The 22,052-nt window shown below is 51.0% G+C and overlaps 1 protein-coding gene across 1 annotated transcript in view; it reads right to left on the reverse strand.

The window, feature by feature from the left end:
* LTBP3 (latent transforming growth factor beta binding protein 3) overlaps positions 1 to 22,052 on the reverse strand; it is an 83,003-nt gene that overhangs the window by 56,310 nt on the left and 4,641 nt on the right. Inside the window, exons 4-6 of the mRNA XM_075569384.1 lie at positions 7,530 to 7,635; positions 3,148 to 3,279; positions 1,294 to 1,379 (exon numbers count right to left, since the gene is read on the reverse strand). Coding sequence (XP_075425499.1) covers positions 1,294 to 1,379; positions 3,148 to 3,279; positions 7,530 to 7,635 — 324 coding nt within the window. The remainder of the gene's footprint in view (positions 1 to 1,293; positions 1,380 to 3,147; positions 3,280 to 7,529; positions 7,636 to 22,052) is intronic.

Raw genomic sequence — 22,052 nt, forward strand, 5'->3', positions numbered from 1 at the left:
AACTCTGCCTGCTCAGCGGAGTACTGTAACTGTTACTGGAGGGGGCTATCTGGGAACTGGTTACCAGGAACATTTATTTACAGAAGGATCCCATAAAATGCACTTGAAGACCGCACAGAATGATGATTCAAATATAACCAATATATATATATATATATATATATATATATATATATATATATATATATATATATATATATATATATATATATATATAAGCAATACGATACCGTTTGGAAACAAAATCAGCAGGCAGCACTCCAGAATTGAACAAACAAGTGTATTGAAAAAATAAACACAAAACCAACGTTTCGGTCCACGAATGGGACCTTTGTCAAGGTGGTCGCTACGGGCACTCGCTGCAGTGCTTATTAAGCCTTTCAGACTCCTGACTGCCAGCGGCAGTGTGGGGCTTATCATGTATAATAGCCACTGTCAGTATAAAGTGTGAGGGCTTTACATGGGATATATACCCTTAGTTACTATTATTCACTCACGTGCTCACAATTATATATATTAATACACTGTTTCCTCTCCACTGATTTTACACAGTTTATTTAGGGTTTAGTTGATTCACCTACACGTGCCACACCAGCCCAGACCTTTGTATATTACCAATGACCATATATGCAGTATTTATTAATCAGTCTCTTGTGAAGTATTACACAGTCACAGCAACTATTCAATTTAATTCGTTTTTAATATATTAGCTCTCTCCAGTGATAGGTCCTCCCCCCGCCCCCCATATTGTTTATATATATCTATTAAAGGTTACATTTGAATTATAATTCTGAGAGGGAGGATCTGGTAACCGCGGTCACAGCACTCCACACAACCAACGCTTGGAAAATTCAAAAAACTTTATTAAGCTCCACAGTGAGCATACATAGCACCACTCTGACGCGTTTCGTCTATAGAAAGACTTTTTCAAAGAGTGAAGATCCCCACACAGTACCGGACCTTATATAGGAAATGACGTGTACACTAGGCACCTCCCTAATTGGCAAGTGCCTCCCACATCTCAACACAAGGTCAGAGTTGGACGTCATCCTATTAAAGGGACCAGATACATATTACCCACATATATAATACATAATAGACATACATAAACACCTATTACCAGTAAAAAGCTTGGGATTAAAAACAAAGACATTGTAATGCTTCACTCTTTGAAAAAGTCTTTCTATAGATGAAACGCGTCAGAGTGGTGCTATGTACGCTCACTGTGGAGCTTAATAAAGTTTTTTGAATTTTCCAAGCGTTGGTTGTGTGGAGTGCTGTGACCGCGGTTACCAGATCCTCCCTCTTACACGTCATATCCGGATAGGAGCACGCCGACACCACGAGGACCAGAGATGGCCACCGGAGCGTTCTTGTAGCTACAGTGCAGAACGGGTGTCGTGAGTACACAAGTATATATGCAGTCATGTTTTAGGCAGTTGTGAGGCTACTTGGCACCGCACTGTGATTTACTGTGGGGTCTTTTCTTTGAAGAGGCTCCGCTGTATCTCTATGGATTGACCAGCCCACTGCCTGCATCACCACTGCTTTCCTCACTAATGATTGTACAGCTTACTTATCAGTGGTGTCAGCTCCAAGATTTATGGGACTAATGCAGACTCAATAGTGCTGCGGTTCAGGAGACTCGGTACTCAACGGGTTAATACCCAAGTGTCTTTTTATAATTCTGAGAGGTCTGCGAGTGCATCTTATGGGTTCCTTCTGTAAATAAATGTACATTTTATCATCTGCTATTTCTCCAAATCTGTGAGCCGCGGCACGCAGTATGCCGCCAATTACCTGATTTGTACGGGAAAAATTCCCATATCACACCAAGTTTCAAGGGATATTTTTATTATATGAATAAACAATTATAAAAAAAAATGCAGCCGCCCTCCGTCAGCCTGTGCAGGGTTAACTCATATAACGATAGTATCTTTTTTTCCCTTCACCATATCCTGCTCTTTAGTAAAAAAAAAAAAATATATATATATGATTTTCTTAATCTCTAGCTTGCAGGGTTACCACGGTAACCTTAAAACAGGACTGGGCTTTGGGGAGAGCTTCCTTTTAACCTCGCAGACACTTCATATTTCAAGAGCTGAACGAATCACCAGATTTTTAGAAGCGATATCTTAAAGTAAAAATAAGCACCCGGCCCGTTATTTCTCCGTGTGACTGGCTGATTATGGCGTTTGTATCTGTCTCCACCGTTGGTAATGTTACCCGCGTTTCTATTACATGTGCACTGTTATTGTCTCAACAATGAGGTAGGGTTTTTTCAGATTGTTTTTTTTATTTTTTGAAATAGAAATGGGAGGAGAGAAGGGGAGAAAATGAGTGTGGCCTCATACAGGGGTCGGGTGATGTCATTCCAAATACCTGACATTACACCCCTGAGAGATGATGTCATACATTGCAAGGGTCTGACATCACTCACCAATAAATTGCGCCCTCACCCCTGCAAATCACAGCGATGACGTCATAGTTACATGTATGATATCATACTCGGACCTTGCGTACATGTCCCAAAACGTGATGACACAAACCATTAAGAATTGACGGTGACATCATAGCTAAGGACGGTGACATGTTCGCAGTTAGTGATATGAATAAAGGAGCTGTTTTTAAATGGGTAGAGGGGTCAGTTATCCTAGCTGAGGGTATTAGTGATGGAGGGGGTGGTTACCCTGGCAGATGAGTATTAATGATATGGGCAGTTATCCTAGCTAAGGGTATTCATGTTACAGAAGGGGCAGTTACAACGCTGGGGCTATTAATCATACAGAGAGGCAGTTATTCTGCCTGGAGGTATTAATGTCACAGAGGAGGCAGTTATCCTGGTTGGGGATATTAATGTTATACAGGGGCAAGTTACCCAGGCTGGGGCTATTAATTATACAAAGGGGCAACAGTTACCCTGCATATGGCTATAATTAATACAGAGGGGCAGTTACCCTGCATATGGCTATAATTAATACAGAGGGGCAGTTACCCTGCATATGGCTATAATTAATACAGAGGGGCAGTTACCCTGCATATGGCTATAATTAATACAGAGGGGCAGTTACCCTGCATATGGCTATAATTAATACAGAGGGGCAGTTACCCTGCATATGGCTATAATTAATACAGAGGGGCAGTTACCCTGGCTGGATGCATTATTGATACATAGAAGGCAGTTACCCTGGCAGTGGCTGCTGTTCAGTCTCTTATACCCCTGGGGGCAGTCCGATCCCAGCTCCCCCCGGAAGAGGGCAGTTTTCTGGTTGCCAGAATCTGTGAGGGGGCAGAAATAGAGTTATTGGGAGTGGGGCAATTAGACACACAGGTCTCTCTCTCCCACCCACTCTCTGTCTCTCTCTCTCTCTCCCACCCACTCTCTGTCTCTCTCTCTCCCACCCACTCTCTGACTCTGTCTATCTCTCTCTCCCCCCTCTCTCCATCTCTCTGTCTCTCTCTCCCCCCCCTCTCTCCATCTCTCTGTCTCTCTCTCTCCCCCCCTCTCTCCATCTCTCTGTCTCTCTCTCTCTCCCCCCTCTCTCCATCTCTCTGTCTCTCTCTCTCTCCCCCCCTCTCTCCATCTCTCTGTCTCTCTCTCTCTCTCCCCCCTCTCTCCATCTCTCTGTCTCTCTGTCTCTCTCTCTCTCTCCCCCCTCTCTCCATCTGTCTGTCTGTCTCTCTCTCTCCCCCCTCTCTCCATCTGTCTGTCTGTCTCTCTCCCCCCTCTCTCCATCTCTCTGTCTCTCTCTCTCTCCCCCCCTCTCTCCATCTGTCTGTCTCTCTCTCTCCCCCCCTCTCTCCATTTCTCTGTCTGTCTCTCTCTCCCTCCCCCCCTCTCTCCATCTCTCTGTCTGTCTGTCTCTGTCTCTCCCCCCCCTCTCCATCTCTCTGTCTCTCTCTCTCTCTCTCTCTCTCTCTCTCTCTCTCTCTCTCTCTCTCTCTCTCTCCCCCCCCTCTCTCCATCTCTCTGTCTGTCTGTCTCTCTCTCTCCCCCCCTCTCTCCATCTCTCTGTCTCTCTCTCTCCCCCCCTCTCTCCATCTCTCTGTCTGTCTCTCTCTCTCCCCCCCTCTCTCCATCTCTCTGTCTCTCTCTCTCTCCCCCCCCTCTCTCCATCTCTCTGTCTGTCTCTCTCTCTCCTCCCCTCTCTCCATCTCTCTGTCTCTCTCTCTCCCCCCCTCTCTCCATCTCTGTCTGTCTCTCTCTCCCCCCCTCTCTCCATCTCTCTCTCTCCCCTCCCCCTCTCTCTCCATCTCTCTGTCTCTCTCTCTCTCTCCCCCCTCTCTCCATCTCTCTGTCTCTCTCTCTCCCCCCCTCTCTCCATCTCTCTGTCTCTCTCTCTCTCTCCATCTGTCTGTCTGTCTCTCTCTCTCCCCCCTCTCTCCATTTGTCTGTCTCTCTCTCTCCCCCCTCTCTCCATCTCTCTGTCTCTCTCTCTCCCCCCTCTCTCCATCTGTCTGTCTCTCTCCCCCCCTCTCTCCATCTCTCTGTCTGTCTCTCTCTCCCCCCCTCTCTCCATCTCTCTGTCTGTCTGTCTCTCTCTCTACCCCCTCTCTCCATCTCTCTGTCTCTCTCTCTCTCTCTCTACCCCCCCTCTCTCCATCTCTGTCTGTCTCTCTCTCTCCCCCCCTCTCTCCATGTCTCTCTCTCTCCCCCCTCTCTCCATCTCTCTGTCTGTCTCTCTCTCTCCCCCTCTCTCCATCTCTCTCTCTCTCCCCCCTCCCCCTCTCTCTCCATCTCTCTGTCTGTCTCTCTCCCCCCCTCTCTCCATCTCTCTCTCTCTCTCCCCTCCCCTCTCTATTGTCTTAGTTCCAGCAGCTCTGGAAAAACTGAATCCAAAATCTGAGAGAAGTGAGAAAAAAAGTAGATGGAGACGGAGAGAGGAGGGGAGGGGGGGGGGTTAAAGAGGGAGAGGGGGTTAAGGAGAGAGGGAGGAAGTAGAGAGAGATGGGGGTTAAGGAGAGGAGGAGAAAGGGGGGGATTAGGGAGAAGGAAAAAGAGGGAGGTTAAGGAGAGCGAGGGAGGGTTAAGGAGGGACAGGAAGAGAGAGGGGAGTAAGGAGAGAAGAAATAGGGAGATAAGGGAGAGAGAGTGAAAGAGAGGGAGAGGGGGTTAACGAGAGAGAGGGGGGGTTAAGGAAAGAGGGGGTAAAGGAGAGATGGAGAAGGGAAGTGAGACAGGGTTAAGGAGAGCAAGGGAGACAAAGGGGGCAGTATGGAAGATGAGGAGAGAGATGAGGGGTTAAGGGGACAGAGAGGGAGAAAGAGAGGGGGGATAAGGAGAGAAAGAGGAAGAAGGAGAGAGAGAGAGGAGGGGTTAAGGAAAGAGAGGTGATTAAGGAGAGAGGGGATTAAGGAGAGAGGGGACTAAGGAGAGAGGGAGAAGGAAAGAGAAACGGGTTAAAGAGAGAAATGGAGGAGAGTGGGATTATGGAGAGGGGTAGAAGGAAAGAGAGAGGGGGAGAAGGAAAGAGAGGGCATTAAGGAGAGGGAGAAGGAGAGAGGAGAATGAGAGATAGGGAGAAGGAAAGAGAGAGAGAAGGAAAGGAGAGAGAGTAAGAGAGAGACAGGGAGGAGGAGAGATAGAGAAGGAGAGGGAGAAGGAGAGAGAGGGAGAAGGAGAGAGAGGGAGAAGGAGAGAGAGGGAGAAGGAGAGAGAGGGAGAAGGAGAGAGGGAGAAGGAGAGAGAGGGAGAAGGAAAGAGAGGGAGAAGGAAAGAGGGAGAAGGAAAGAGAGGGAGAAGGAAAGAGGGAGAAGGAGAGATAGGGAGACGGAAAGAGAGAGAGAGAGAGAGAAGGAAAGGAGAGAGAGTAAGAGAGAGAGAGAGGGAGGAGGAGAGAAAGAAGGAGAGGGAGAAAGAGAGAGGGAGTAAGAGGGAGAAGGGAGGGAGGAGAGGAGAGAGGGAAAAGGAGAGAGGAGAAGGGGAGAAAGGGAAAAGCAGAGAAACGGAGAAGGAGAGGGAGAAGGAGGGAGAGAAAGGGAGAAGGAGAGGGAGAAGGAGGGAGATAAAGGGAGAAGGAGAGAGAGGGAGAAGCAGAGAAAGGGTGAAGGAGAGAGAAGGAAAAGTAGAGAGGAAGAAGAGAAAGGGAGAAGGAGAGAGAACGATAGAGAGGGAGGGAGAGAGAAGGAGAGAAGAGGAGGAGAAGAAGAGAGAGACTGTAACCAGACTCCAGGTCAAACACAAACTTCAGCCAAATCCTGAGATCTCTCCCTGCCTATCCCAGGGGTATCACAGCACTCTGTGCCCCTCCCTGACTGTCTCATAGACTGCTGCACACCAATAATACCAATCATTAAACCAGTTCTGTCCTTTCTCTCTCCCCCTCTAGTTTTCCCCCTCTCCTTTATCTCTATTTTTTTACTTTCTCTCTCTTCTTCCTTCTCACCTCTCTCCTTCTGTCTCTCCCTCTCTCCCATCTCCCTCTCTCACCTCTCTCCTTCTGTCCCTCCCTCTCTCCCATCTACCTCTCTCACCTCTCTCCTTCTGTCCCTCCCTCTCTCCCATCTCCCTCTCTCACCTCTCTCCTATCTTCTTCTCTCACCTCTCTCCTTCTGTCCCTCCCTCTGTCCCATCTCCCTCTCTCACCTCTCTCCTTCTGTCCCTCCCTCTCTCCCATCTCCCTCTCTCACCTCTCTCCTTCTGTCCCTCCCTCTCTCCCATCTCCCTCTCTCACCTCTCTCCTATCTTCTTCTCTCGCCTCTCTCCTTCTGTCCCTTCCTCTCTCCCACTCTCCCATCCCCCTCTCTCACCTCTCTACTATCTCCTCTCACCTCTCTCCTTCTGTCCCTCCCTCTCTCCTTCTGTCCCTCCCTCTCCTATCTCCTTCTCTCTCTCCTTCTATCCCTCCCTATCTCCCATCTTCCTCTATCATTCTCTCACCTCTCTCCTTCTGTCCCTCCCTCTCCTATCTCCTTCTCTCTCTCCTTCTATCCCTCCTTATCTCCCATCTCCCTCTATCCTTCTCTCACCTCTCTCCTTCTGACCCTCCATCTCTCCCATCTCACTCTCTCCTTCTGTCCCCTCTCTTTCCCATTTCCCTCTCTCCTCTCCTTCTGTCCCTCTCTCTCCTATCTCCCTCTCACCTCTCTCCTTCTGTCCCCCTCTCACCTCTCTTCTTCTGTCCCCCTCTCCCATATCCCTGTCTCACCTCTCTCCTTCTGTTCCCCTCTCTCTGCCGTCTCCCTCTCTCCTTCTGTCCCCCTTTCACCTCTCTCCTTCTGTCCCTTTCTCTCCCATCTCCCTATCTCCTTCTCTCTCCTTCTGTCCCCCTCTCACCTCTCTCCTTCTGTCCCTCTCTTTCCCATCTCCCTATCTCCTTCTCTCTCCTTCTGCCCCCCTCTCACCTCTCTCCTTCTGTCCCCCTCTCCCATATCCCTCTCTACTCTCCTTCTGTCCCCCTCTCCCATATCCCTCTCTCCTCTCTCCTTCTGTCCCCCTCTCTCTCCCGTCTCCCTCTCTCCTTCTCTCTCCTTCTGTCCCTCTCTTTCTCCCATCTCACTGTCTCTCCCCCTCTTTGTGTGACACTCACATGATAGTTGGGGACACTTGTGACACTTTTGCTGTCCCCAGGCGGTGCCCACGCTGCCACAGCAGTCCTCTTCCTTGGTCAGGCCGGGCAGAGGGTTAGTGCCACACTATGACACAGAGACACACACTATGACACAGAGACACACACTATGACACAGAGACACACACTATGACACAGAGACACACTATGATACAAAGACACACTATGACACAGAGACACACTACTGTATGATACAGAGACACACACTATGACACAGAGGCACACACTATGACACAGAGACACACACTGTGACACAGAGACACACACTGTGACACAGAGACACACACTGTGACACAGAGACCCGCACTGTGACACAGAGACACACACACTGTGATACAGATATATACACACACACACACACACACACACACTGTGACACAGATAAACAGACACTGTGACACAGATATATACACTATACACAGATACACACTGTGACACAGAGACACACACACTGTGATACAGATAAACAGACAGTTTGACAGATATATACACTATGACACAGACACATATTGTGACACAGATACACACACTGTGACACAGATATATACACTATACACAGATGCACACACTGTGATACAGAGACACAATCTGTGACAGAGACACATTGTTACACAGATGACACACAGTGACACACAAAGGGACACAGGCAGACAGTGACACATACTATGATACAGAGAAACACACAAAGTTATGCACTGTGACACAGAGGCAGTGCTACACTAAAACACACAGGTACACTACAGGTCACACAGGTACACTACAAGTCACACAGGTACACTACAACACACAGGTACACTACAAGTCACACAGCATAGATACTCAACTACACAACTTATTTAACTCCATTATGAAGTCTACAGATGCTACAATGCAGACCCACAACCAGTCAACGCATTAAAATTCATCATGACATCTACAGACATCACAACACAGATACACAACTCATCTAACTCCATCATGACGTGTACACACTGCACAGCCCAAACACACAACAACACAACTCATCTAACTCAATCATAAAGTCTGCAGATGACAAGACAGATACAAACCTCTGTTCCATTTCTAACTTTCCTCTCTCTGATCACCATATTTTACTGCTTGTCCTTTACTCCCCTCCTATCCGTCCCCAAGAGGAACCTCGTCATGCACACCTCGCCCCCTACCTACTCTAAACCTTCATCAGTTCCCTACAGGTATTACAGACCCCACTCCTCCCCGTCTCACGTTCTTCTGCCCAGACATGGCAAGCTGGGTGTATGATGCCGCCCTCTCCGCTGTCTTTGAACAAGGCCGCCCCTTCTACCTGGCACACCGACAAACCGCCCGATCCTCTTCTCTTCCCTGTCTCTGCCCGATCCTCTTCTCTTCCCTGTCTCTGCCCGGTCCTCTTCTCTGCCCTGTCTCCGCCCGATCCTCTTCTCTTCCCTGTCTCCGCCCGATCCTCTTCTCTTCCCTGTCTCTGTCCGATCCTCTTCTGTTCCCTGTCTCTGCCCGAGCCTCTTCTCTGCCCTGTCTCTGCCCGATCCTCTTCTCTTCCCTGTCTCTGCCCGATCCTCTTCTCTTCCGTCTCTGCCCGATCCTCTTCTCTTCCCTGTCTCTGCCCGATCCTCTTCTCTTCCCTGTCTCTGCCTGATCCTCTTCTCTTCCCTGTCTCTGCCCGATCCTCTTCTCTTCCCTGTCTCTGCCCGATCCTCTTCTCTTCCCTGTCTCTGCCCGATCCTCTTCTCTTCCCTGCCTCTGTCCTATCCTCTTCTCTTTCCTGTCTCTACCGATCCTCTTCTCTTCCCTGTCTCTGCCTGATCCTCTTCTCTTCCCTGTCTCTGCCCGATCCTCTTCTCTTCCCTGTCTCTGCCCGATCCTCTTCTCTGCCCTGTCTCTGCCCGATCCTCTTCTCTTCCCTGTCTCTACCGATCCTCTTCTCTTCCCTGTCTCTGCCCGATCCTCTTCTCTTCCCTGTCTCTAACCGATCCTCTTCTCTTCCCTGTCTCTGCCCGATCCTCTTCTCTTCCCTGTCTCCGCCCGATCCTGTTCTCTTCCCTGTCTCCGCCCGATCCTCTTCTCTTCCCTGTCTCCGCCCGATCCTCTTCTCTTCCCTGTCTCCGCCCGATCCTCTTCTCTTCCCTGTCTCCGCCCGATCTTCTTCTCTTCCCTGTCTCTGCCCGATCCTCTTCTCTTCCCTGTCTCTTCCGATCCTCTTCTCTTCCCTGTCTCTGCCCGATCCTCTTCTCTTCCCTGTCTCCGCCCGATCCTCTTCTCTTCCCTGTCTCTGCCCGGTCCTCTTCTGTGCCCTGTCTCCGCCCGATCCTCTTCTCTTCCCTGTCTCTACCGATCCTCTTCTCTGCCCCGTCTCCCCGATCCTCTTCTTTTCCCTGTCTCTGCCCGATCCTCTTCTCTTCCCTGTCTCTGCCCGATCCTTTTCTCTTCCCTGTCTCTGCCCGATCCTCTTCTCTGTCCTGTCTCTGCCCGATCCTCTTCTCTTCCCTGTCTCTGCCCGATCCTCTTCTCTTCCCTGTCTCTGTCCGATCCTCTTCTCTTCCCTGTTTCTGTCCGATCCTCTTCTCTTCCCTGTCTCTGCCCGAGCCTCTTCTCTGCCCTGTCTCTGCCCGATCCTCTTCTCTTCCCTGTCTCTGCCCGATCCTCTTCTCTTCCGTCTCTGCCCGATCCTCTTCTCTTCCCTGTCTCTGCCCGATCCTCTTCTCTTCCCTGTCTCTGCCTGATCCTCTTCTCTTCCCTGTCTCTGCCCGATCCTCTTCTCTTCCCTGTCTCTGCCCGATCCTCTTCTCTTCCCTGCCTCTGCCCGATCCTCTTCTCTTCCCTGCCTCTGTCCTATCCTCTTCTCTTTCCTGTCTCTACCGATCCTCTTCTCTTCCGTCTCTGCCCGATCCTCTTCTCTTCCCTGTCTCTGCCTGATCCTCTTCTCTTCCCTGTCTCTGCCTGATCCTCTTCTCTGCCCTGTCTCTGCCCGATCCTCTTCTCTTCCCTGTCTCTACCGATCCTCTTCTCTTCCCTGTCTCTGCCCGATCCTCTTCTCTTCCCTGTCTCTACCCGATCCTCTTCTCTTCCCTGTCTCTGCCCGATCCTCTTCTCTTCCCTGTCTCCGCCCGATCCTCTTCTCTGCCCTGTCTCCGCCCGATCCTCTTCTCTTCCCTGTCTCTACCGATCCTCTTCTCTGCCCCGTCTCCCCGATCCTCTTCTTTTCCCTGTCTCTGCCCGATCCTCTTCTCTTCCCTGTCTCTGCCCGATCCTTTTCTCTTCCCTGTCTCTGCCCGATCCTCTTCTCTGCCCTGTCTCTGCCCGATCCTCTTCTCTTCCCTGTCTCTGCCCGATCCTCTTCTCTTCCCTGTCTCTGTCCGATCCTCTTCTCTTCCCTGTCTCTGTCCGATCCTCTTCTCTTCCCTGTCTCTGCCCGATCCTCTTCTCTTCCCTGTCTCTGCCCGATCCTCTTCTCTTCCGTCTCTGCCCGATCCTCTTCTCTTCCCTGTCTCTGCCCGATCCTCTTCTCTTCCCTGTCTCTGCCCGATCCTCTTCTCTTCCCTGTCTCTGCCCGATCCTCTTCTCTTCCCTGTCTCTGCCCGATCCTCTTCTCTTCCCTGTCTCCGCCCGATCCTCTTCTCTTCCCTGCCTCTGCCCGATCCTCTTCTCTTCCCTGCCTCTGTCCTATCCTCTTCTCTTTCCTGTCTCTACCGATCCTCTTCTCTTCCGTCTCTGCCCGATCCTCTTCTCTTCCCTGTCTCTGCCCGATCCTCTTCTCTTCCCTGTCTCTGCCCGATCCTCTTCTCTGTCTCTGCCCGATCCTCTTCTCTGCCCTGTCTCTGCCCGATCCTCTTCTCTTCCCTGTCTCTACCGATCCTCTTCTCTTCCCTGTCTCTGCCCGATCCTCTTCTCTTCCCTGTCTCTACCCGATCCTCTTCTCTTCCCTGTCTCTGCCCGATCCTCTTCTCTTCCCTGTCTCCGCCCGATCCTCTTCTCTTCCCTGTCTCCGCCCGATCCTCTTCTCTTCCCTGTCTCCGCCCGATCCTCTTCTCTTCCCTGTCTCCGCCCGATCCTCTTCTCTTCCTTGTCTCCGCCCGATCCTCTTCTCTTCCCTGTCTCTGCCCGATCCTCTTCTCTTCCCTGTCTCTACCGATCCTCTTCTCTGCCCTGTCTCTGCCCGATCCTCTTCTCTTCCCTGTCTCCGCCCGATCCTCTTCTCTTCCCTGTCTCTGCCCGGTCCTCTTCTCTGCCCTGTCTCCGCCCGATCCTCTTCTCTTCCCTGTCTCTACCCGATCCTCTTCTCTTCCCTGTCTCTGCCCGATCCTCTTCTCTTCCCTGTCTCCGCCCGATCCTCTTCTCTGCCCTGTCTCCGCCCGATCCTCTTCTCTTCCCTGTCTCTACCGATCCTCTTCTCTGCCCCGTCTCCCCGATCCTCTTCTTTTCCCTGTCTCTGCCCGATCCTCTTCTCTTCCCTGTCTCTGCCCGATCCTTTTCTCTTCCCTGTCTCTGCCCGATCCTCTTCTCTGCCCTGTCTCTGCCCGATCCTCTTCTCTTCCCTGTCTCTGCCCGATCCTCTTCTCTTCCCTGTCTCTGTCCGATCCTCTTCCCTGTCTCTGTCCGATCCTCTTCTCTTCCCTGTCTCTGCCCGAGCCTCTTCTCTGCCCTGTCTCTGCCCGATCCTCTTCTCTTCCCTGTCTCTGCCCGATCCTCTTCTCTTCCGTCTCTGCCCGATCCTCTTCTCTTCCCTGTCTCTGCCCGATCCTCTTCTCTTCCCTGTCTCTGCCCGATCCTCTTCTCTTCCCTGTCTCTGCCCGATCCTCTTCTCTTCCCTGTCTCTGCCCGATCCTCTTCTCTTCCCTGTCTCCGCCCGATCCTCTTCTCTTCCCTGTCTCTGTCCGATCCTCTTCTCTGCCCTGTCTCCGCCCGATCCTCTTCTCTTCCCTGTCTCTACCGATCCTCTTCTCTTCCCTGTCTCTGCCCGATCCTCTTCTCTTCCCTGCCTCTGTCCTATCCTCTTCTCTTCCCTGTCTCTACCGATCCTCTTCTCTTCCCTGTCTCTGCCCGATCCTCTTCTCTTCCCTGCCTCTGCCCGATCCTCTTCTCTTCCCTGCCTCTGTCCTATCCTCTTCTCTTTCCTGTCTCTACCGATCCTCTTCTCTTCCGTCTCTGCCCGATCCTCTTCTCTTCCCTGTCTCTGCCCGATCCTCTTCTCTTCCCTGTCTCTGCCCGATCCTCTTCTCTGTCTCTGCCCGATCCTCTACTCTGCCCTGTCTCTGCCCGATCCTCTTCTCTTCCCTGTCTCTACCGATCCTCTTCTCTTCCCTGTCTCTGCCCGATCCTCTTCTCTTCCCTGTCTCTACCCGATCCTCTTCTCTTCCCTGTCTCTGCCCGATCCTCTTCTCTTCCCTGTCTCCGCCCGATCCTCTTCTCTTCCCTGTCTCCGCCCGATCCTCTTCTCTTCCCTGTCTCCGCCCGATCCTCTTCTCTTCCCTGTCTCCGCCCGATCCTCTTCTCTTCCTTGTCTCCGCCCGATCCTCTTCTCTTCCCTGTCTCTGCCCGATCCTCTTCTCTTCCCTGTCTCTACCGATCCTCTTCTCTGCCCTGTCTCTGCCCGATCCTCTTCTCTTCCCTGTCTCCGCCCGATCCTCTTCTCTTCCCTGTCTCTGCCCGGTCCTCTTCTCTGCCCTGTCTCCGCCCGATCCTCTTCTCTTCCCTGTCTCTACTGATCCTCTTCTCTGCCCCGTCTCCCCGATCCTCTTCTTTTCCCTGTCTCTGCCCGATCCTCTTCTCTTCCCTGTCTCTGCCCGATCCTTTTCTCTTCCCTGTCTCTGCCCGATCCTCTTCTCTGCCCTGTCTCTGCCCGATCCTCTTCTCTTCCCTGTCTCTGCCCGATCCTCTTCTCTTCCCTGTCTCTGTCCGATCCTCTTCTCTTCCCTGTCTCTGCCCGATCCTCTTTTCTTCCCTGTCTCTGCCCGAGCCTCTTCTCTTCCCTGTCTCTACCGATCCTCTTCTCTTCCGTCTCTGCCCGATCCTCTTCTCTTCCCTGTCTCTGCCCGATCCTCTTCTCTTCCCTGTCTCTGCCTGATCCTCTTCTCTTCCCTGTCTCTGCCCGATCCTCTTCTCTTCCCTTTCTCTGCCCGATCCTCTTCTCTTCCCTGCCTCTGCCCGATCCTCTTCTCTTCCCTGCCTCTGTCCTATCCTCTTCTCTTTCCTGTCTCTACCGATCCTCTTCTCTTCCGTCTCTGCCCGATCCTCTTCTCTTTCCCGTCTCTGCCCGATCCTCTTCCCTTCCCTGTCTCTGCCCGATCCTCTTCTCTTCCCTGTCTCTGCCCGATCCTCTTCTCTGCCCTGTCTCTGCCCGATCCTCTTCTCTTCCCTGTCTCTGCCCGATCCTCTTCTCTTCCCTGTCTCTACCCGATCCTCTTCTCTTCCCTGTCTCTACCGATCATCTTCTCTTCCCTGTCTCTACCGATCCTCTTCTCTTCCCTGTCTCCGCCCGATCCTCTTCTCTTCCCTGTCTCCGCCCGATCCTCTTCTCTTCCCTGTCTCCGCCCGATCCTCTTCTCTTCCCTGTCTCTGCCCGATCCTCTTCTCTTCCCTGTCTCTGCCCGATCCTCTTCTCTGCCCTGTCTCTGCCCGATCCTCTTCTCTTCCCTGTCTCTGCCCGATCCTCTTCTCTTCCCTGTCTCCGCCCGATCTTCTTCTCTTCCCTGTCTCCGCCCGATCCTCTTCTCTTCCCTGTCTCTGCCCGATCCTCTTCTCCTCAGTGCATTTGTCCCGCTTTTAACACCCATATCTGTCCACCAACACCATTTCCCCTTCTGACCTAACAGTCTAAGGCCGCGATTAAAGTAGGGGCCACGGTGCATGCGATTTTGCTCGCTGCGCGAACAAAGTGCAGCAGCTGATACGGGGCGGACATAGTGTGCGTGGGCGCCAGGAAGAGCGACCGCGCTGCAAATTTTTCAAAAGACAAATCATTTTGTTTTCTTGCGTGACGGCGGCGTCACGTGAGAGGTTCTGCCAATGAGGGCGAACCAGCCTGGTGACGCGTCCGCCACACCTCCCCATCACCTCTAGCCTCAGTGAGCCCATCGCTCGGACGACGGGCGCGCGCGTGTGCCTACTGTAATCGCGGCCAAGATCTCGCCATCTACTTTAAATGCAAAATGGACACTGTCTGTTCTAATGTCATATCCCGACACACTTTCACTCTAAATCCCCGACTGTTTCCCACCACATCTACCCTCAACTCCTCCCCAATAACTGAGGAGGAGGTCTCCCACCTTCGTGCTTCCTCCTCCTCTACCTGCTCGGACTCATCCTCCATCATTCCCATCCTAACACACCCTTTCCACCTCTTCCTTAGCATGGGCACCTGTCCCTCTTCCTTTAAGCAGGATCTTATCACACCCGTCCTGATCAGGCATTCTCTTAACCCCGGCTTAACCTGCAGTTACCACCCTACAGTACATCACCCAACCACTGCAACAACACGTAAGCAGCCGCATGTTGAACTTCATAGAAACCTAGAGTGTGACGGCAGGAAAGAACCATTTGCCCGACCCGATTTCTATCTGCTGTGAAGCCTCAGAGGCTATTACTGCACATCCTCATGTTTCGGATTTGGCTTTATGTCTATCCCAAGCATGTTTTATTTGTTGGGATTCCACCAATCTTTCCGGGAAGAAGCACTTGCTCACATTTACCCTTAGAGGCCACTCTCCAGCTTCTAAGAGCCACCTCTTCTTCTAGCTCTTTTCCCTTTCTGAAATATGCTTCGCTCCTGTACATATTAACCCTTTATATATGTAATAGTTTCTATCATATCCCCCTCCCCCTTCTCTCCTCTAAGTTGCACATATTAACCCTATACACCCCAACGCCCTGCTGCTAATACCTCTCCCTATACACCCCAACGCCCTGCTGCTAATACCTCTCCCTATACACCCTAACATCCTGCTGCTAATACCTCTCCCTATACATCCTAACATCCTGCTGCTAATACCTCTCCCTATACACCCTAACATCCTGCTGCTAATACCTCTCCCTATACATCCTAACATCCTGCTGCTAATACCTCTCCCTATGCACCCTAACATCCCACGGCTAATTCCTCTCCCCATACACCCTAACATCCCGCTGCTAATACCTCTCCCCATACACCCTAACATCCCGCTGCTAATACCTCTCCCTATACATCCTAACACCCCGCTGCTAATACCTCTCCCTATACACCCTAACATCCCGCTGCTAATACCTCTCTCTATACACCCTAACATCCCGCTGCTAATACCTCTCCCCATACACCCTAACATCCCGCTGCTAATACCTCTCCCTATACACCCTAACACCCTGCTGCTAATACCTCTCCCTATACACCCTAACATCCCGCTGCTAATACCTCTCCCTATACACCCTAACATCCTGCTGCTAATACCTCTCCCTATACACCCTAACACCCTGCTGCTAATACCTCTCCCTATACACCCTAACACCCCGCTGCTAATACCTCTCCCTATACACCCTAACATCCCGCTGCTAATACCTCTCCCTATACACCCTAACACCCCGCTGCTAATACCTCTCCCTATACACCCTAACACCCCGCTGCTAATACCTCTCCCTATACACCCTAACACCCCGCTGCTAATACCTCTCCCTATACACCCCAACACCCCGCTGCTAATACCTCTCCCTATACATCCTAACATCCCGCTGCTAATACCTCTCCCTATACACCCTAACATCCCACTGCTAATACATCTCCCTATACACCCCAACATCCCACTGCTAATACCTCTCCCTATATACCCCAACATCCCACTGCTAATACCTCTCCCTATATACCCCAACATCCCACTGCTAATACCTCTCCCTATACACCCCAACATCCCGCTGCTAATACCTCTCCCTATACACCCCAACATCCCGCTGCTAATACCTCTCCCTATATACCCCAACATCCCACTGCTAATACCTCTCCCTATACACCCCAACATCCCGCTGCTAAGACCACTCCCTATACACCCTAACACCCCGCTGCTAATACCTCTCCCTATACACCCCAACATCCCACTGCTAAGACCACTCCCTATACACCCTAACACCCCGCTGCTAATACCTCTCCCTATACACCCTAACATCCCACGGCTAATTCCTCTCCCCATACACCCTAACATCCCGCTGCTAATACCTCTCCCCATACACCCTAACATCCCGCTGCTAATACCTCTCCCTATACATTCTAACATCCCGCTGCTAATACCTCTCCCTATACACCCTAACATCCCGCTGCTAATACCTCTCCCTATACACCCTAACATCCTGCTGCTAATACCTCTCCCTATACACCCTAACACCCCGCTGCTAATACCTCTCCCTATACACCCTAACACCCCGCTGCTAATACCTCTCCCTATACATCCTAACATCCCGCTGCTAATACCTCTCTCTATACACCCTAATATCATGCTACTAATTCCTCTCCCTATACACCCTAACATCCCACTGCTAATACCTCTCCCTATACACCCTAACATCCCACTGCTAAAAACCACTCCCTATACACCCTAACATCCCACTGCTAATACATCTCCCTATACACCCCAACATCCCACTGCTAATACCTCTCCCTATATACCCCAACATCCCACTGCTAATACCTCTCCCTATACACCCCAACATCCCGCTGCTAATACCTCTCCCTATACACCCCAACATCCCGCTGCTAATACCTCTCCCTATATACCCCAACATCCCACTGCTAATACCTCTCCCTATACACCCCAACATCCCGCTGCTAAGACCACTCCCTATACACCCTAACACCCCGCTGCTAATACCTCTCCCTATACACCCCAACATCCCACTGCTAAGACCACTCCCTATACACCCTAACACCCCGCTGCTAATACCTCTCCCTATACACCCTAACATCCCACGGCTAATTCCTCTCCCCATACACCCTAACATCCCGCTGCTAATACCTCTCCCCATACACCCTAACATCCCGCTGCTAATACCTCTCCCTATACATTCTAACATCCCGCTGCTAATACCTCTCCCTATACACCCTAACATCCCGCTGCTAATACCTCTCCCTATACACCCTAACATCCTGCTGCTAATACCTCTCCCTATACACCCTAACACCCCACTGCTAATACCTCTCCCTATACACACTAACATCCCGCTGCTATTATCTCTCCCTATACACACTAACATCCCGCTGCTAATACCTCTCCCTATACACACTAACATCCCGCTGCTATTATCTCTCCCTATACACCCTAACACCCCGCTGCTAATACCTCTCCCTATACACACTAACATCCCGCTGCTATTATCTCTCCCTATACACCCTAACACCCCGCTGCTAATACCTCTCCCTATACACCCTAACACCCCGCTGCTAATACCTCTCCCTATACATCCTAACATCCCGCTGCTAATACCTCTCTCTATACACCCTAATATCCTGCTACTAATTCCTCTCCCTATACACCCTAACATCCCGCTGCTAATACCTCTCCCTATACACCCTAACATCCCGCTGCTAATACCTCTCCCTATACACCCTAACATCCCGCTGCTAATACCTCTCCCTATACACCCTAACATCCCGCTGCTAATACCTCTCCCTATACACACTAACACCCTGCTGCTAATACCTCTCCCTATACACCCTAACACCCGCTTCTAATACCTCTCCCTATACACCCTAACACCCCGCTGCTAATACCTCTCCCTATACACCCTAACATCCCACTGCTAATACCTCTCCCTATACACCCTAACATCCCACTGCTAATACCTCTCCCTATACACCCTAACATCCTGCTGCTAATACCTCTCCCTATACACCCTAACATCTCGCTGCTAATACCTCTCCCTATACACCCTAACATCCCACTGCTAATACCTCTCCCTATACACCCTAACATCCCCCTGCTAAAAACCACTCCCTATACACCCTAACATCCCACTGCTAATACATCTCCCTATACACCCCAACATCCCACTGCTAATACCTCTCCCTATATACCCCAACATCCCACTGCTAATACCTCTCCCTATACACCCCAACATCCCGCTGCTAATACCTCTCCCTATACACCCTAACATCCCACTGCTAATACCTCTCCCTATACACCCTAACACCCCGCTGCTAATACCTCTCCCTATACACCCTAACACCCCGCTGCTAATACCTCTCCCTATACATCCTAACATCCCGCTGCTAATACCTCTCCCTATACACCCTAATATCCTGCTACTAATTCCTCTCCCTATACACCCTAACATCCCGCTGCTAATACCTCTCCCTATACACCCTAACATCCTGCTGCTAATATCTCTCCCTATACACCCTAACATCCCGCTGCTAATACCTCTCCCTATACACCCTAACATCCCGCTGCTAATATCTCTCCCTATACACCCTAACACCCCGCTGCTAATACCTCTCCCTATACACCCCAACATCCCGCTGCTAATACCTCTCCCTATACACCCTAACACCCCGCTGCTAATACCTCTCCCTATACACCCTAACATCCCGCTGCTAATACCTCTCCCTATACACCCTAACATCTCGCTGCTAATACCTCTCCCTATACACCCTAACATCCCACTGCTAATACATCTCCCTATACACCCCAACATCCCACTGCTAATACCTCTCCCTATATACCCCAACATCCCACTGCTAATACCTCTCCCTATACACCCCAACATCCCGCTGCTAATACCTCTCCCTATACACCCCAACATCCCGCTGCTAATACCTCTCCCTATATACCCCAACATCCCACTGCTAATACCTCTCCCTATACACCCCAACATCCCGCTGCTAAGACCACTCCCTATACACCCTAACACCCCGCTGCTAATACCTCTCCCTATACACCCCAACATCCCACTGCTAAGACCACTCCCTATACACCCTAACACCCCGCTGCTAATACCTCTCCCTATACACCCTAACATCCCACGGCTAATTCCTCTCCCCATACACCCTAACATCCCGCTGCTAATACCTCTCCCTATACACCCTAACATCCCGCTGCTAATACCTCTCCCTATACACCCTAACATCTCGCTGCTAATACCTCTCCCTATACACCCTAACATCCCACTGCTAATACCTCTCCCTATACACCCCAACATCCCGCTGCTAATACCTCTCCCCATACACCCTAACATCCCGCTGCTAATACCTCTCCCTATACATTCTAACATCCCGCTGCTAATACCTCTCCCTATACACCCTAACATCCCGCTGCTAATACCTCTCCCTATACACCCTAACATCCTGCTGCTAATACCTCTCCCTATACACCCTAACACCCCGCTGCTAATACCTCTCCCTATACACCCTAACACCCCGCTGCTAATACCTCTCCCTATACATCCTAACATCCCGCTGCTAATACCTCTCCCTATACACCCTAACATCCTGCTGCTAATATCTCTCCCTATACACCCTAACATCCCGCTGCTAATACCTCTCCCTATACACCCTAACATCCCGCTGCTAATATCTCTCCCTATACACCCTAACACCCTGCGGCTAATAGCTCTCCCTATACACCCTAACATCCCACGGCTAATACCTCTCCCTATACACCCTAACACCCGCTGCTAATACCTCTCCCTATACACCCTAACATCCCGCTGCTAATACCTCTCCCTATACACCCTAACATCTCGCTGCTAATACCTCTCCCTATACACCCTAACATCCCACTGCTAATACCTCTCCCTATACACCCTAACATCCCACTGCTAAAAACCACTCCCTATACACCCTAACATCCCACTGCTAATACATCTCCCTATACACCCCAACATCCCACTGCTAATACCTCTCCCTATATACCCCAACATCCCACTGCTAATACCTCTCCCTATACACCCCAACATCCCGCTGCTAATACCTCTCCCTATACACCCCAACATCCCGCTGCTAATACCTCTCCCTATATACCCCAACATCCCACTGCTAATACCTCTCCCTATACACCCCAACATCCCGCTGCTAAGACCACTCCCTATACACCCTAACACCCCGCTGCTAATACCTCTCCCTATACACCCCAACATCCCACTGCTAAGACCACTCCCTATACACCCTAACACCCCGCTGCTAATACCACTCCCTATACACTGGTCTTTCCTGGTTGTCCATCCACTCCTTCCTGCCACCTCATCCTCTCTTTTTCCACTCTCTGGTGGGTTCCTGCAAAGCTCTGTTGTGCGAGACTACACATCCCACAGCTACACAACAAAGATGTTCTTCTTGCAAAACGTATAAACCTGGTTTGCAAAATCGTCTATATGCAGAGGATAACCAATGATACCTTTTCTCTCCTCCTCTCTCCTATCTCGTATCACTGTCTGGCAGCCATTTCATCCTGGATGAAACTCAAACTACAAGTGCAAAACGGATCTCTTTATTCTCCCACCTTCCAACTTCTCCCCTATTCCAAACTTCTTATTTACTATTAATGACACCACCATCCAACCCGTATCTCAAGCCTGCCGCCTAGGAACTAGGACTTCTCTCTCTCTTTCATTCCTCACATTCAGTCCCTCACCAAATCCAGCCACTTCCATCTCAGCCAGAATCTGCCCTTTCCGTACCGCAGTCTCATAGTGTCCCACCTAGGCTAGTGTCATCTCCTCCTAACTGGCCTCCCACTCCATCGTGTCTCCCTACTACAATCAGTACTCAATGCTAATACCAGACTCATTTACCTCACTCACTGCTCCTCCTCTACCTCCTGTCCTTTATATAAAGTCCCTACACTGGCTCTACATATTGTAGATAATTAAGTTCGATAGTCTAGCCCTCATATTTAGAGCTCTCCAGCTCCTCCATACATCTCCAATCTCATTTGTAACGACACTCCTACACACACACTCCAAGCTGCACATCATCTAAGCCTCGTAACAACCTCCCTTTCCCGCTTCCAAGACTTTGGTCAGGCTGCTCCTATTTTGAATTCCCTGCCCCACGCCATCAGTCTAACCCCCTCCCTCCACACATTGAAAACCTCCCTCCAATATGACGAGCTTCCTGAGAGACTCCTGCTCCAAGTTCCAGAAGGTGTGGCTGCCGTGGTTAATATATCGTAGCATCTAAGGCTAAGCTGCCCAAACATTGGACGGCTCCTCAGTTTAACTCTAGCCCCCTATGGAGCTGCAGCGGCCCGACCACGCCACCTTTCCCCCTGCACAGGGTAGGTGACGGCCTCTGACCAGGCCCCCAGGGTCAGGGCTTGCTGGTACTTCTAGGTCACTCACCTGTCTGGAGTAGACTGCCCCAGACCCACTGGTATTTAAATGTAAATATGTAACTATATATCTGTCACTTCAAATCAATGTACCAATATGCAACTGTACCACTGATCTGTCCCAAGGACCATTGGGGCCCCCTCTCCCTTACCCCCCCCCCCCCTCTGTAATCTCAGTGTTGTCTGACCACTGAATCTCTTGTAAACCCGA

Source organism: Ascaphus truei, chromosome 14 (genome assembly GCF_040206685.1).
Source record: "Ascaphus truei isolate aAscTru1 chromosome 14, aAscTru1.hap1, whole genome shotgun sequence".
In the NCBI taxonomy this organism is placed as follows: Eukaryota; Metazoa; Chordata; class Amphibia; order Anura; family Ascaphidae; genus Ascaphus; species Ascaphus truei.